General features: G+C 38.6%; 1 protein-coding gene across 1 annotated transcript in view; it reads left to right on the top strand.

Annotated features, from left to right (window-relative positions):
- syne2 (spectrin repeat containing nuclear envelope protein 2) overlaps positions 1–13,927 on the top strand; it is a 325,700-nt gene that overhangs the window by 61,872 nt on the left and 249,901 nt on the right. Inside the window, exons 3-7 of the mRNA XM_062967506.1 lie at positions 4,316–4,377; positions 7,675–7,770; positions 9,637–9,714; positions 10,725–10,817; positions 12,443–12,627. Of these exons, the coding sequence (XP_062823576.1) occupies positions 4,316–4,377; positions 7,675–7,770; positions 9,637–9,714; positions 10,725–10,817; positions 12,443–12,627 (514 nt within the window). The remainder of the gene's footprint in view (positions 1–4,315; positions 4,378–7,674; positions 7,771–9,636; positions 9,715–10,724; positions 10,818–12,442; positions 12,628–13,927) is intronic.

Raw genomic sequence — 13,927 nt, 5'->3', positions numbered from 1 at the left:
AATGTTGAAAAATAAAATGTTGGGGTTGACCCCAGTTTGTATCTAAATCAAAATTGTGTGTCAAGATAAATCTGAAATTGGTGCTAAGGACAGCTAAATTCTATGAACTGCAAAAATAATAAAAACTACAAATCCCACAACTGTATAATTCAGGCATGGGCAAACTTCAGCCCTCCAGGTGTTTTGGACTACAACTCCCACAATTCCTAACAGACTACCGGCTGTTAGGAATTGTGGGAGTTGTAATCCAAAACACCTGGAGGGCTGAAGTTTGCCCATTCCTGGTATAACTGAAACTTCTGCATATTTTTGCCTGTTCTGCGCAATCAAGCAGGCAATCATTTGGGATTGGATGTCTGTCAGAATTGGGAGCTGCCCTCAACACTGGAATTCCTGTTCAATACATCTTGACATGTTCCAGGATTCAATAGATGTTACAAAATATCTCTTAACAGCCCTGAGGGCTAGAAACATTTTTAAAGGAATGTTCAACGATAATGATGGATACACTTGGCATTTATGTGACATTTTCTGAGCCTGTAATCATGCATTCCTCTGTCACTCTCTCCGTACATATCCATGGCTTCTCTATCTAGCAACCATGGCTCAAATATATTTTTTAAAATCCCAAAAACAAAATTTAATGTTGCCATGCATCAAGCACTATACAGATTGTAGTCACACCTTGCTATAGACTCCTGTCATTTCACAGAACCTCAAGCCCTTCCAGGCTCATTTGATTTTTTTTTTTACCATTTTAGGCTGGATCTACCCATATAATGCAGTTCAAATTGTGCTATATATCAGCATAGATCCAAACTATAGATAACAGTTACCACTTTATTGCGTCACTGTATATAATGGGACTTGAGCATCTACAGATTTTTGTATCCACAGTGGGTACCTTGTTTCCCCTAAAATAAGACATCCCCAGAAAATAAGACCTAGTAGAAGTTTTGCTGAATTGCTAAATATAAGACCTCCCCCGAAAGTAAGACCTAGCAAAGGTTTTGTTTGGAAGCATGCCCGCCAAACAGAACACCAGAGCATGCAGGATCGATAAATGTACATACCATAGAGTGTTGTACATGGAAATAATGGTAGTAACAAGAAATTCTTGATAGGATTCACAGTTTGTTTGGTTATGCTGGTTTGTAATGACAACTACTGTACAATATATAATAAATGTTCAATTTTTTGGTTCAACAATAAATGTGAATTCTTCTTCATGGAAAAATAAGGCATCCCCTGAAAATAAGACCTAGTGCATCTTTGGGAGCAAAAATTAATATAAGACACTGTCTTATTTTTGGGGAAACACGGTAGGTGGTACCAAACACAAGGAGATACTAAAGACCCCATGTAACCCTTTCAACAACCAGTTATGGCAACTGACCAACATAGATATTGATACCTCAAATGTTGGCCATGGGTCTGGGTATATTTGACCTGCTGATTCCAAAAATGGTGTCCTCTATCAGCTGTAGTTTTTGAGATACGAAACATAAGCCATCTACTAACCGCCATCTGTTTGCCCACAGAGAATCATAATAACCATATCTAAGAAACTAGAGCTGGTGTGGACTATCCAGTGCAATTTTCTGAACCAGCACCCCAAAGAACCCCAGAAACAGGCCTAAAATCAAGACACCGATATTTTTTTATGGTTGGGCTGTGTTATATATTCTCCATATTGCTTTTGTTGTTGTTGTTTGTCTTCTAGTAACTTCTGACTTATGGCAACCACATAATGAACCTGTTATCGGGTTTTCTTACCAAGTTGGTAATAGTCTCTCATTTACCCCACCTCTGAATCTCCAGTTAACACTGCAGCACTTTATTATCTACCTCATCAGGTTTTTAATTATACACTCCTCGCACTTTTGCCCAGTCCTCTTTTATTAATTGCTGTTTCGCTCGTATATGGTGGTTTTTATTTAATAACTACATTACTGTTTAATATGGTCTTTTATTCTGTTTATTTTTTATTGATGATGTTTGTTTTGTTCTGTATGTATTTTATCCTGTTTTAATGTGATTACTTGGGCTTGGCCCCATGTTAGCCGCCCCGAGTCCCTGTGGGGAGATGGATGTGGGATATAAAAATAAAGTTATTATTAGTCTGCAGGCTCTGTCTCTGACTTACTAAGTATTCAGCTCTGATTGTGTGAGACATTCTAGGTGATATTTCTCTGTTAGTGTTGATTGACATCATATGTTTGCAGCCTTGTACATATTTTAATCCTTTTGTAAACCATAGTCCTTCAGTGTGTGTCTCCCTTTTGTATCTCAGAATTGTATCTTATTTGAATGCAAATTAGTTCTTGAGGCGAATTGGAAGAATTAATTTTAAAACAGTGACTTCCCTTTAGCAGCTGTATTTATACTCTCATCCCTTCTCCAAAATCCTAAAACTCGAAATACTATAAAATCCAATATGGTCCACATTGTGATATTTTGGTGCTAAATTTGTAAATACAGTAATTACTACATAGCATTACTGCATATTGAACTGCTTTTTCTGTCAAATGTGCTGTATAACATGATGTTTTGGTGCTTAATTTGTAAAATCATAATCTAATTTGATGTTTAATAGGCTTTTCCTTAATCCCTCCTTATTATCCAACATATTCGCTTATCCAGTGTTCTGCCGACCCATTTATGTTGGATAAGTGAGACTCTACTGTATATATGGCTGGAATTACACTTTAAAATGTAACTGTTCCTGCTTACATACGAATTCATCTTAAAAACAAACCTACAGAACCTATCTTGTTTGGAACTTGGATACTGTCTGTAATTTGCTTTGTGCACAAAATTATTTAAAATATTGTATAAACTTACCTCCAGGATATGTATATATGGTTCAAATGAAACATACACCAGAACTCAATTGACAGAACCAGTCTTTTGAACTTGAACACACCCATTTGTATTTTAGAATGTTTTTATGAATGTTGATGTAAGTTAATAATTTTTAATCTGATTTATAGTGTACAGTAGAGTCTCACTTATTCAACACTCGCTTATCCAACGTTCTGGATTATCCAACGCATTTTTGTAGTCAATGTTTTCAATACATCGTGATATGTTGGTGCTAAATTCGTAAATATAGTAATTACTACATAGCATTACTGCGTATTGAACTACTTTTTCTGTCAAATTTGTTGTTAAACATTATGTTTTAGTGCTTAATTTGTAAAATCATAACTTAATTTGATGTGTAATAGGCTTTTCCTTAATCCCTCCTTATTATCCAACATATTCGCTTATCCAACGTTCTGCTGGCCCGTTTATGTTGGATAAGTGAGACTCTACTGTATTGTATAATTTTTATATGTGTGTTTATTGTAAGCCGCCCTAAGTCCCCTCTCGGGTGAGAAGGGCAGGATATAAATGTTGTAATAACTAAATAAATAAATTAATTAATTAACTTTGCACCTAGACTTGGATCTCATCTGTGAGATATTTCAGTATGTATGAATATGCAAACATAGGTATTCCAAAATCACACAAAATAAATTCCAAAATCCAAAACACTTTTGGTCCAAGGATTTTGAGTAAGGGATGTTCTGCCTGTGTAAACATTATCCTCAGACCTTCAATGTGATGGAAGTTAGGTTAAAAGATGAGTAATTGCCAGAGAGTTTCTTGGCTTATCAGGAATTCCTTGACATCTCTCTCCAAGAGCAGTTATGCACTTCTCAACCTAAGCTGACGTTTGTCATATGAAATTCATTGGGGAATAATGAGTACCACTTTTTAATAATGTATATATAGAATTTAGGTCAAGCCGAAGAGCACTGGAGACTGATAATTGTCTCCCTAACATACTGTGATCAAAGTTAAATTGAAAGCAGGGCTGCTGCTTGTGTGTATACACGTTTATTCCATTTTAATTCCCTCTGGCAAACAGGTTTTGTAGGTCATTTCAAATTTCTGCACAATCTATTTGACTGGAAGTGTCCATAGGGCAAAGGAAACATATGTGCATCACACCATGGGAATTCAGACATCTCTTATAAACCTTTCAACTTTCTTTACAAGCACTATGTGACTTCAGAGGCATCCCTTACAGTATTTTACACTGAAATACCGATAGCTGGGCTAGATTTTCACGTGCCAGAAATCTGCCTTTTTCTTCCAGTTCCCCACAAATGACCAGCTGGGAAGTATCAGGCATCAGTCCAAATGTGTTTGATCTACTCTGTTTCCACAGCTGTGCAAGAATAAATATTGATGGATAATGAAGACTTTTAAATAATCTTTTTTTAACTCGTGGACATTTCTTCTATTTCTTTTTTAAAAAACACAGCGGAGCAAGAGAATACCCAAAAGAAAACCTTCACAAGCTGGATCAACTCGCAGCTGGAAAAGGTAAAGAGATAGGAGATGAAGGGGAATGACTCCTTAAGATCCATCCAGAATTAACAATAACGCAATAATCCTTTCTTCCCTGGGTTAAATAACTGTTTCTTAGCTGAGTAATTACACTGAAAAGAGGGTGGGGAGGGGTCAGTTATAACGAGCATTGCATTAGAAGGAATGCAAAAGGAGATGTGTTGAGGGACACTGAGACTAAGGATGCATCTACACCTATGATGGGCAACCTTTTGCACTTGGTGTGTCAAAATTCACCAAAAAACCTAGGATGACTTGGGTGGTGTGTCACTTCCAGAAAAAACCCCCCATAATTTCACAATATATATAGTTTAAATAACAAAAATATATAATTGTAATATATAACTGTATTTAATAAATCAAAAACTATTTACTACCATTATTTCCATGTACAACAATCTATGGTACCTCTTGCAGTTTCCACGCTGATTTCTCTCTATTCTAGTTTCAATGTACAGTAGTCATGAATAATGAATAGTAATAATATGATAATATACTACAATAATAATAGAATAATAATGATTATATATATATATGTGTGTGTGTGTGTGTGTGTGTGTAATGTGCATAATTCCCATGGAGTAAACAACAAAACCACTGGACCAAATCACACCAAATTTGGCCACAAAGACATTAGTCATCCAATCAATCTGCATGCGGCAGCGTGTCAGCAAAAATGGCTAGGCGTGTCAGTGCTGACACGCGTGTCATAGGTTGGCCATCACTGATCTACACTGTAGAATTAATTCGGTTTGACTCTACTTTAACTGCTGTGACTCAGTGTTCTGGAATCCTGGGATTTGTAGTTTGGTGAGGCACCAGCAGTCTTTGGCAGAGAAGGTTAAGACCTTGTAAAACAACACCTCCCATTATTCCATAGCATTTGCCATCATAGTTTGTATCAATTGCACTAATTCTACAATGTACAGCTGGCCTTCCAGATTTACGGGTTTAATTTTTACAGATATGATTAATCTTCTGTCTAAGAATTTTTATGTCCTCCAGTGTAATTCTGTTGTTGTCCTCTGCTATGGAGTTGTACTAGAGGGCCTAGAGATATCTAGAAAGAACACTTCTCTAGACATTTGTTGGTCCTCCAGCATAATTTTATAATCAGCTTCTGACTTCCCACTTTTCCAGTATTGGTATAGGTGGTTTTCTTTTCTCCCACTTCATCCCCATAGCAACTGGATCAAGTAGACCATGATAAGAGAGAGGGAAAGACTGGCACAAACAAATCTAATGCTTTGTGAGAACTAGAATATAAATTTCCAAAAGTCATCCCAAGCACTTCCCTTTCAAGGACACACACAATTAACTGTCTAAAGCAGGGGTCCCCAAACTTTTTACGCCGAGGGCCAGTCCACAATCCTTCAGACTGTTGAGGGGCCGGATTATCATTTGGAAAAAAAAAATACAAACAAATTCCGATGCACACTGCATATGTCTTATTTGTAGTGCAAAAACAACAACAACAACAACAACAACAATGAAAGAACAATACAATATTTTAAAATAAAAACAATTTTAACCAACATACATTTATCAGGATTTCAATGGGAAGTGTGGTCCTGCTTCTGGCCAATGAGATAGTCAAGTTAATTAGGGTTGTTGTTGTTGTTGTTGTTGTTGTTGTTATGTGCCTTCAAGTCATTTCAGACTTTGGGCGAGCCTAAGTCTAAAATGTATTTATTTATTATTTATTTATTTACTACATTTGTATCACACCCTTCCACCCCAAAGGGGACTCAGAGTGGCTTACAAATTATATGTACATACAATATATTATATTATTAGCATAGCACAATATTAGCATTATATATTACTATATTGAACTATACCACTATGCCGTAATATTATTAGTAATATTATATGTAATATAGAATATATAATTAATATTATTATATGGTATTATTATTAGTGTTATATTGTATTACATTATAATATTATTATCAATATTATATGTATATACAATATATTATATTATAAAACTGAGGGCGGGGGCCAGGTAAATGACCTCGGAGGGCCGCATCCGGCCCCCGGGTCTTAGTTTGGGGACCCCTGGTCTAAAGTTCTCAATGGTAGAACCAGGTCATATCTCAAGATTGCAGGTCTAAAAAGCAAAAGTACCCAGAGTTGGGGTTGTTGTATGTTTTCTGGGCTGTATGGCCATGTTCCAGAAGTATTCTCTCCTGACGTTTCGCCCACATCTACGGCAGGCATCCTCAGAGCCTCACAACCTTTGAGGATGCCTGCCATAGATGTGGGCGAAACGTCAGGAGAGAATACTTCTGGAACACGGCCATATAGACTGGAAAACATACAACAACCCCGTGATCCCGGCCATGAAAGCCTTTGACAACACATTACACAGAGTTGGGTTAAAGCAGTGGTTCTCAACTTGTGGGTCCCCAGATGTTTTGGCCTTCATCTCCCAGAAATCCTAACAGCTGGTCAGCTGACCAAATTACCTGGGGACCCACAGGTTGAGAACCACTGGGTTAAAGCATGTTGAAGTCCCATGTGTGTATGTGCCTGTCAATTTATGGTATGTAGTTCCATGAATTTCATTGGGTTTTCTTAGGCAAGGTTTTGCCAGTTCTACCTCTAAAATCTAGCCTAGAGCATCTGGTATGCACTGATAGTCTCCCATCTAAGCTCTGATCTAAGATATGTCTTACAAGTTCACCAAGATAAGTTTTTCCTTTAATGTAGTGATGCCCATAATCTGAGATTGTTAGTTATCTGGCTGGTGTGTTGATCTTGAAAGCTGTGAGGTAGCTCGAAGATGAATGAAACAAAAGCACCTTGATTTTCCCCACAAAGAAATTTCCTGGAAGGAGCAGCTAGGCCAGACCCTGAGGCTTTGTAAGAAATAAAACAACAATAAGAACAACAACAGGTTTCAAGTGCAATCCTGTTGTTCCTCATATATTACTTGACAGTCACTATAATGGAAACTGTGGTGTGAACTAAGGCACAGTTTAGGCATTTGGCCACAAAGGGGTCCCACACCTTGAAGTACTTCAGCCATTAGGTGATATCTGAGAACCAACAGAATGGTAGAGAATTCTTCCGTAGCTTCTTGGAATCCTATAAAAATATTATTTTTCGTAGAAGGTGGGGTATGTAGTTCCAGTTGCTGAATTCCTTGAATAACTTGAGATCCTCTTCTCACAATGCCTACCAGAAAAATCATACATTGATTGTATAAATAGCAGTGGCAATACAACATTTTATAACCCAAATTTAAATATGGTACATGTTTTGCAGCATTCACCACCTTCCTTTATCTTGGATTTGTATGTGGACATCGGAAAGGGTCACGCACTTTTGGATTTGCTGGAGGTCCTTTCTGGAGAGCAGCTGGTAAGACCTGGAATGAATTTATGCAGCAATTGGCAGGATCCACCTTCCAAGTGTTGTTGAACTGCGCCTTTCAGCATTCCTCACATTACACTGTGTAACACGAGTTTTGTTTCTGGGTTATAAATGTCATTTCCTAATTGGTTCTATCATAAAAGCATGGGAAAAGTTTATTAAACTGCAAAAACTTTGTTTCGGCGGGAAATCCTGCAGCACATTTTGCTATAGTTTTTCAATGAATGTTTCATCAAGTCTCAACCAATTCAACATAGTTTGTGGCAGCCACAAAAATGAAGTTTCTGGAGAATAACAACTACCGTATATACTCGAGTATAAGCCGATCCAAATATAAGCCGAGGCACCTAATTTTACCACAAAAATTGGGAAAACTTATTGACTCAAGTATAAGACGAGGGTGGGAAATGCAGCAGCTACGGGTAAGATTCGAAAATAAAAATAGATATTAATAAAATTCCATTATTTGAGGCATCAGTAGGTTAAATGTTTTTGAATCTATGTATATAAAAAGGTAATGAAATTTCGGCCTAGGACAAAACAACAAAACTACACATTCCAGAAACACTAAACTTGGCAGCACAACCCCTCATCCATGCCTCTACGTTCATACAACAAAAATAAAATAAAAATAAAATCCTAATTAGAGGGAGAGGAATAATTGTTTTTATCCAGTTGCTGCCAGTTAAAAGGCTAAGCTCCGCCCACTTGGTCTCCTAGCAACCCACGCAGCCCAGGGGACAGGCAGTTAGGCCTCACTTAGGCCTCTTCCCCACTGCCTATAAAATACAGATTATCAGATTTGAACTGGAGTATATGGCAGTGTAGACTCAAGGCCCTTCCACACAGCTATATAACCCATTTATAATCTTATATTATCTGCTTTGAACTGGATTATCTTGACTCCACACTGCCATATGATCCAGTGTGCAGTCGTACACAACTGGACTTAATGTCAGGAGAAAACCTTTACCCTTTACCATAACTACCACCAATTCCTCAATACTTTATTTCCCATACCACCATATTTTGCCACAGCAACGCGTGGCCGGGCACAGCTAGTATTTATATAAAACTGTAATTTAAGATAATAAGACTTTAATAAGTTAAGACTGTCCAACTCTGAATACCTTTATACTCAAGTATAAGCCGATCTGAATAGAAGCCGGCCAAGACACTCACTCGAGTATAAGCCGAGGGGAGCTTTTTCAGCCCTTAAAAAGGGCTGAAAAACTAGGCTTATGCTCAAGTATATACAGTACTTTCAAAGTAACAACCACACAATTAAAGAGGAAATTTTCAAATCAGGAACAGAAATTTTTCTAGGACAATTCTGTGGTTAACTTCTGTCTGACCAAAAAAAAAATAGCATTGGAGGCCTAGACAGAATACATCTCTAGGCATTTTCTATGTCCTTCAGAATTGTTCTATGGTATGCTTTGGCCAAAACCCCCAAGGTATTGTTCATTCAGGTAAGAAAAATTGGGTGCCAAATTATACAACAATAATACTTTATTAAAGGTCCTGGAATGGATCCCTCATGTAATATGCAGGCCTACTATATGTATAATGATTTCATATGGGTCTGACTCCTATTCTTGATTCCAAATAGAGCAGAACCACTGAATCAATTGGATCATCTATATGTTGGCTTATCAGTCAATAATTGATTGGATGGGTCTGCTCTGTATGAGATCATCCAGCCATACAGTAGTACATTCTTGACTGGTGAATTAACCATTCATTAGTACTTTCATTGTACCATTTTATTTAATCTTATGAAATGTGAAATAAAAAGGACTGGGCTCATAACTAATACAGATTCTATTGTTTCTCTTTTTCTTTTTTGCATAGCCACGTGAAAAAGGATTCAAAACTTTCCAGTGCCGAAGCAACATTGAAAATGCCTTGACTTTCCTATCGAACCAATCGGTCAGTTTAATTCTGATCTTCAGTAGGTTTTGAGTTTTCTTGGGTGCTGAAATCATCAGAAAATCAATTGATTCAGTCTTTGGGAATTCTTGATTCAGAAAGCCATAGATTATTATGTTTTTTCATATACTTCCACTATAATCTGCTGCAAAATATCAGTGGAGCAATTTTTATTAGATCATTTAATTTAAGTGTTGGAGCCGCCGGTGGCTCAGCACAGAGCTGTTGAACTTGTGGACCGAAAGGTCGCAGGTTCGAATCTGGGGAGTGGACTGAGCGCCCGCTGTTAGCCCCAGCTTCTGCCAGCCTAGCAGTTTGAAAACATGCCAATGTGAGTAGATCAATAGGTACCGCTCTGGCGGGATGGTAACGGTGCTCCATGCAATCATGCCGGCCACATGACCTTGGAGGTGTCTACGGACAACGCTGGCTTTTTGGCTTAGAAATGGAGATGAGCACCAACCTCCAGAGTTGGGAATGACTGGACTTAATGTCAGGGGAAAACCTTCACTTACCTAACCTAACTTAAGTGTTAGTTATAGAGATCACCAATATTGCAGAATTACAGTAGTTTAAAACTATGGAACCCTGGGATTTGTTGTTTGTTGTGGCACTAGAGCTCTGTGACAGAGGAGGATAAATACCTTAGAAAGCTACAAATTCTCAAACTCCATAGCATTAGTCTATGGCTGTTAAAGTGGTGTCAAACAGATATTATTCTGCAGCATGGATACAGCAATGGAGTCCAAATAAAGGAAAAGTTACAAGGCGCCATAATTATGTTACTGTGCTAATATTGCTTCCCACATTGTGATACATGCTCTAGTTCAGACATGGGAAAACTTTGGACTTCAACTCCCACAATTCCTAACCCGAGCTTACTTCTCTTGCTGTAAAAGAACAAAAATATTTATGAATATATCTATCCAGTTACCTGTATTTTATATCTAGAAATGTCAAGCTAGAGCTATAAATTTTTCCTGTTCTTGTTCAAAAACTTGTCATTCCAGATCAAACTCATCAATATCCATGTTGCTGATATTGTTGAAGGGAAACCATCCATTGTGCTTGGTCTTATTTGGACAATCATTTTGCATTTTCAGGTGAGTATTAATAAAAAAGGGAGGAGAAGAGTTTTTGAATTTGATATCTGCATACCCACATCTTAAAACCCTGACTGTGCCAGTTTTCATCTGCAGAAATGCTTTTCAAATCTGTTCTAATTCATTTTGTTCTGCCAATGAAAATGACTGTAATAAGAATAAGTAAGGGATTTAGGTAGGACTTCCCTCTGAAAGAAGCCTTGGTAGGACTTTCCTCTGAAAGAAGCCTTGGTAGGATTTCCCTCTGAAAGAAGCTTAGGTAGGACTTGCCTCTGAAAGAATCCTAGTAGGACTTCCTTCTGAAAGAAGCCTTGGTAGGACTTCCCTCTGAAAGAAGCTTAGGTAGGACTTCCCTTTGAAAGAAGCCTAGGTAGGACTTCCCTCTAAAAAGAAGCCTTAGTAGGATTTCCCTCTGAAAGAAGCCTTGGTAGGATTTCCCTCTGAAAGAAGCTTAGGTAGGACTTCCCTCTGAAAGAAGCCTAGGTAGGACTTCCCTCTAAAAAGAAGCCTTGGTAGGACTTCCCTCTGAAAGAAGCCTTGGTAGGATTTCCCTCTAAAAAGAAGCCTTGGTAGGACTTCCCTCTGAAAGAAGCTTAGGTAGGACTTGCCTCTGAAAGAATCCTAGTAGGACTTCCTTCTGAAAGAAGCCTTGGTAGGACTTCCCTCTGAAAGAAGCTTAGGTAGGACTTCCCTTTGAAAGAAGCCTAGGTAGGACTTCCCTCTAAAAAGAAGCCTTAGTAGGACTTCCCTCTGAAAGAAGCCTTGGTAGGATTTCCCTCTGAAAGAAGCTTAGGTAGGACTTGCCTCTGAAAGAATCCTAGTAGGACTTCCTTCTGAAAGAAGCCTTGGTAGGACTTCCCTCTGAAAGAAGCTTAGGTAGGACTTCCCTTTGAAAGAAGCCTAGGTAGGACTTCCCTCTAAAAAGAAGCCTTAGTAGGACTTCCCTCTGAAAGAAGCCTTGGTAGGATTTCCCTCTGAAAGAAGCTTAGGTAGGACTTCCCTCTGAAAGAAGCCTAGGTAGGACTTCCCTCTAAAAAGAAGCCTTGGTAGGACTTCCCTCTGAAAGAAGCCTTGGTAGGATTTCCCTCTAAAAAGAAGCCTTGGTAGGACTTCCCTCTGAAAGAAGCTTAGGTAGGACTTGCCTCTGAAAGAAGCCTAGTAGGACTTCCTTCTGAAAGAAGCCTTGGTAGGACTTCCCTCTGAAAGAAGCTTAGGTAGGACTTCCCTCTGAAAGAAGCCTTGGCAAGACTTCCCTCTACTAGGCATTTTCTCCTTTGAAAACTGCTCTTCTTACTAGAGCTAAAAAATTTGCTCACAATATCATCACTGCAAATTTGCTTTCATCCTTCTTTCCCCCTTTTGATGATAGCTGCTAAGTGGAGTTTTTAACAAGGTCTAGTGAATGAAAGGACATTACCTTGGTGTATGGTAATGTTTTATTATTGTATATTGGTTTTTATAATGTTTTAAAAGTTTTTAGTTTTTAATGCCTTTTGTATTGTATTGTTGATGTGATGGCACTGTGTTGCCAATTTGTAAGCCGCCCTGAGTCCCCCAGGGGAGAAGGGTGGGTAGAAATACCGGAAATAAATAATATATTTTTTATTTCTGAATCTTTTGGGCAGATTGAAGAGTTAGCCTGGACTCTGGCTGGTGGGTACGGTCACCCTCCTGTGGAGACTCCGGCTGCCACAGACAATACCTCTCCCACAGAAAGCCCTCCGGCTAAAAGAAATGCAAAAGCGAAAGAGCGATGGAAGATATCAGCCAAGAAAGCATTGCTCTTGTGGGCAAAGGAACAGTGCGCTAAGTAAGTAGCGACAGGGGAATCAGTCTCTTAAAGGTTCACCATCACTACTCTAGGGTGGCTCTTTGGTACTTTTGGTGGAAAGGGCTGTTGTATGTCTTTCGGGCTGTATAGCCATGTTCCAGAAGTATTCTCTCCTGACGTTCCGCCCACATCTATGGCAGGCATCCTCAGAGGTTGTGAGGTATGGAAAAAACTAAGCAAGGAATGTTTATATATATCTGTGGGATATATATAATGCAAATTAGGGTGATTAACTGGAACATTTACAGTGGCCTCCAACTGACAAGAGTTCTTCCTCACCCTAGACTTCCCACAGATATATATAAACATTCCTTGCTTAGTTTTTCCATACCTCACAACCTCTGAGGATGCCTGCCATAGATGTGGGCGAAACGTCAGGAGAGAATACTTCTGGAACATGGCCACACAGCCCGAAAGACATACAACAACCCTGTGATCCCGGCCATGAAAGCCTTCAACAACACATTGAACATCTCTACGGGGAGAAATTGTTCCAAGACACAGAGACATTTTGGTGGAAAGATAACATAAAATCATCTGGTGACCCTAGAAAATGCATAGAGAGGATATATTTTATCCTGGTCTTGCGAATATGAAGATAATGCTTAGGTCTAACGGTTCCGGCCCAGCCTACCTGTCTGAACATATCTATGAACCATCATGGAGGCTAAGATCTTCTGGGGATGTCCTGCTCTCAGTCCCTCCTCCTTCGCAAATGTGGTTTGTGCAGATGAGAGACAGGGCCTTCTCAGGGGTGGCTCCTCGGCTCTGAAATTATCTCAGTGGTGGCTCCTCAGCTCTGGAACAGCACCCTCCCTCATGGCCTTCAGAAAGAAAACAAAGACATGGCTGTGGGAGCAAGCTTTTGGCCACTAAAATAATTCAGTTCAAGAAACAAATAGGAAATATGTGCAATTGCCAATTGGAATAGCCCCGGTCTACGATTTTGGATTATGTGATTTTAATGTTTATACAGTAGAGTTTCACTTATCCATCATTCGCTTATCCAACATTCTGGATTATCCAACGCATTTTTGTAGTCAATGTTTTCAATGCATCGTGATATTTTGGTGCTAAATTCGTAAATACAGTAATTACTACGTAGCATTACTGCATATTGAACTGCTTTTTCTGTCAAATTTGTTGTATAACATGATATTTTTGGTGCTTAGTTTGTAAAATCAACCTAATTTGATGTTTAATAGGCTTCTCCTTAATCTCTCCTTATTATCCAGCATTTGCTTATCCAACGTTCTGCCAGCCCGTTTAGCTTAGATAA

The sequence above is a fragment of the Anolis carolinensis genome, chromosome 1, assembly GCF_035594765.1.
Source record: "Anolis carolinensis isolate JA03-04 chromosome 1, rAnoCar3.1.pri, whole genome shotgun sequence".
NCBI classification, from domain to species: Eukaryota; Metazoa; Chordata; class Lepidosauria; order Squamata; family Dactyloidae; genus Anolis; species Anolis carolinensis.
This window is presented reverse-complemented; position numbering and strand designations above follow the sequence as displayed.